At 40.6% G+C, this 1,149-nt stretch overlaps 1 protein-coding gene across 1 annotated transcript; it reads right to left on the bottom strand.

Moving 5' to 3' along the window:
* Positions 1-564: 564 nt before the first annotated feature.
* Positions 565-725, bottom strand: J056_004102 (uncharacterized protein; the record flags this gene model as incomplete). Its single annotated transcript, XM_009272249.1, has 2 exons — positions 565-584; positions 611-725. The coding sequence occupies 2 exons, from the start codon at positions 723-725 to the stop codon at positions 565-567; spliced, it is 135 nt and encodes a 44-aa protein (XP_009270524.1).
* Between the last annotated feature and the right edge of the window lie 424 nt (positions 726-1,149).

The raw sequence follows: 1,149 nt of genomic DNA, 5'->3' as shown, positions 1-1,149 counted from the left end.
CATCAACTCAGTGGTTATCATACACCAGCGACGTTCTGGGAATTGATCAGTCAATGTGATCCTTGCAAATAAACTTGAAAGACATACAATCATGGCTCTTTTCTATAGTTTGGCACCACTACCACTTTACGATCATGAACAAGCATCAGCCAAGCCAAAGCGCTTAGCTTAGGAAACATTATATACTAGATAAGGTTAGCCGGAAGCAGTACGCATAGTGATTAGTATAGATACATATTCCCTTAACATATCCTAGTGTTCGAATTATGGCATCATGATTAGTAGATTCAGCGGGAGGTGAAATTTCCATCCTAAATATCGCAAAATGACTCCTGAATTTTATGAAGTCTTGTTTCAATTGCTCTTCATTCAATAATTTTATTTGCCCCTAATCGCACCCTATTACGATGGGCAGTGCGAGGTCGACGACATCTAGAATACGACCCCCATCCTTTTCTAGAATGAAGAGAAGATAGCATTGAAGCAAGCTTAGACCCCGCAAGACAAGTAAGAAGTTTAATAAGCTGCGAGGAAGAGGAGAAGAAAGCAAAGCATGTACCTCGTTCATGCACGCGGTGATTTCCCTTAGTCCTGTCAGCCGGTGAAACACCTGGCCAGTTTCGCTTGAGATCCTCGAGCACTGGCGCAAGACCACCCCATCTTGGGAAGTGTACCTCCGCCAGATATGCCAAATGCCTCAACCGTGGGCGTGCAAGGTCCTTCATTCTTGAGGTAGACCCTCACTTAGGCTCGATTAGTTCCGTCATTTACGAACAATAATTTAGTCACTTTTCTTTCCATCAGCCTTCAGCCTTTCGAAATTTTTCCACAAAGTGTATATCTGTATTGTTTATCATTCTTTTCTCAGCCGTTGTTCCTAACAAAAGTATTTCGTTTTCTCTATGAATATTACTCGGTTAGAATTCTTTACAACCTTCTTCCATTATGTTGGTTTAGACTGCTGGGTTGTGGAATGAATGGTTTGTTCAACGAGCGAACAATCAAATAGAAAGAAGTGTAATCAGCGAAGACCAATAATATGTAAATTTTATATTTATTCTGAACAAAGGCGTGATCAGAATAAATATGAATAGTCATGGATTTCATTCGGCGGTTTAAATCCTAGAAGAGCGATATTAAGGACGTATG

The sequence above is a fragment of the Wallemia ichthyophaga genome (genome assembly GCF_000400465.1).
Source record: "Wallemia ichthyophaga EXF-994 unplaced genomic scaffold scaffold64, whole genome shotgun sequence".
NCBI lineage: Eukaryota > Fungi > Basidiomycota > Wallemiomycetes > Wallemiales > Wallemiaceae > Wallemia > Wallemia ichthyophaga.
The sequence above is the reverse complement of the archived record's forward strand: the minus strand, read 5'-3'. Positions and strand labels throughout refer to the sequence as shown.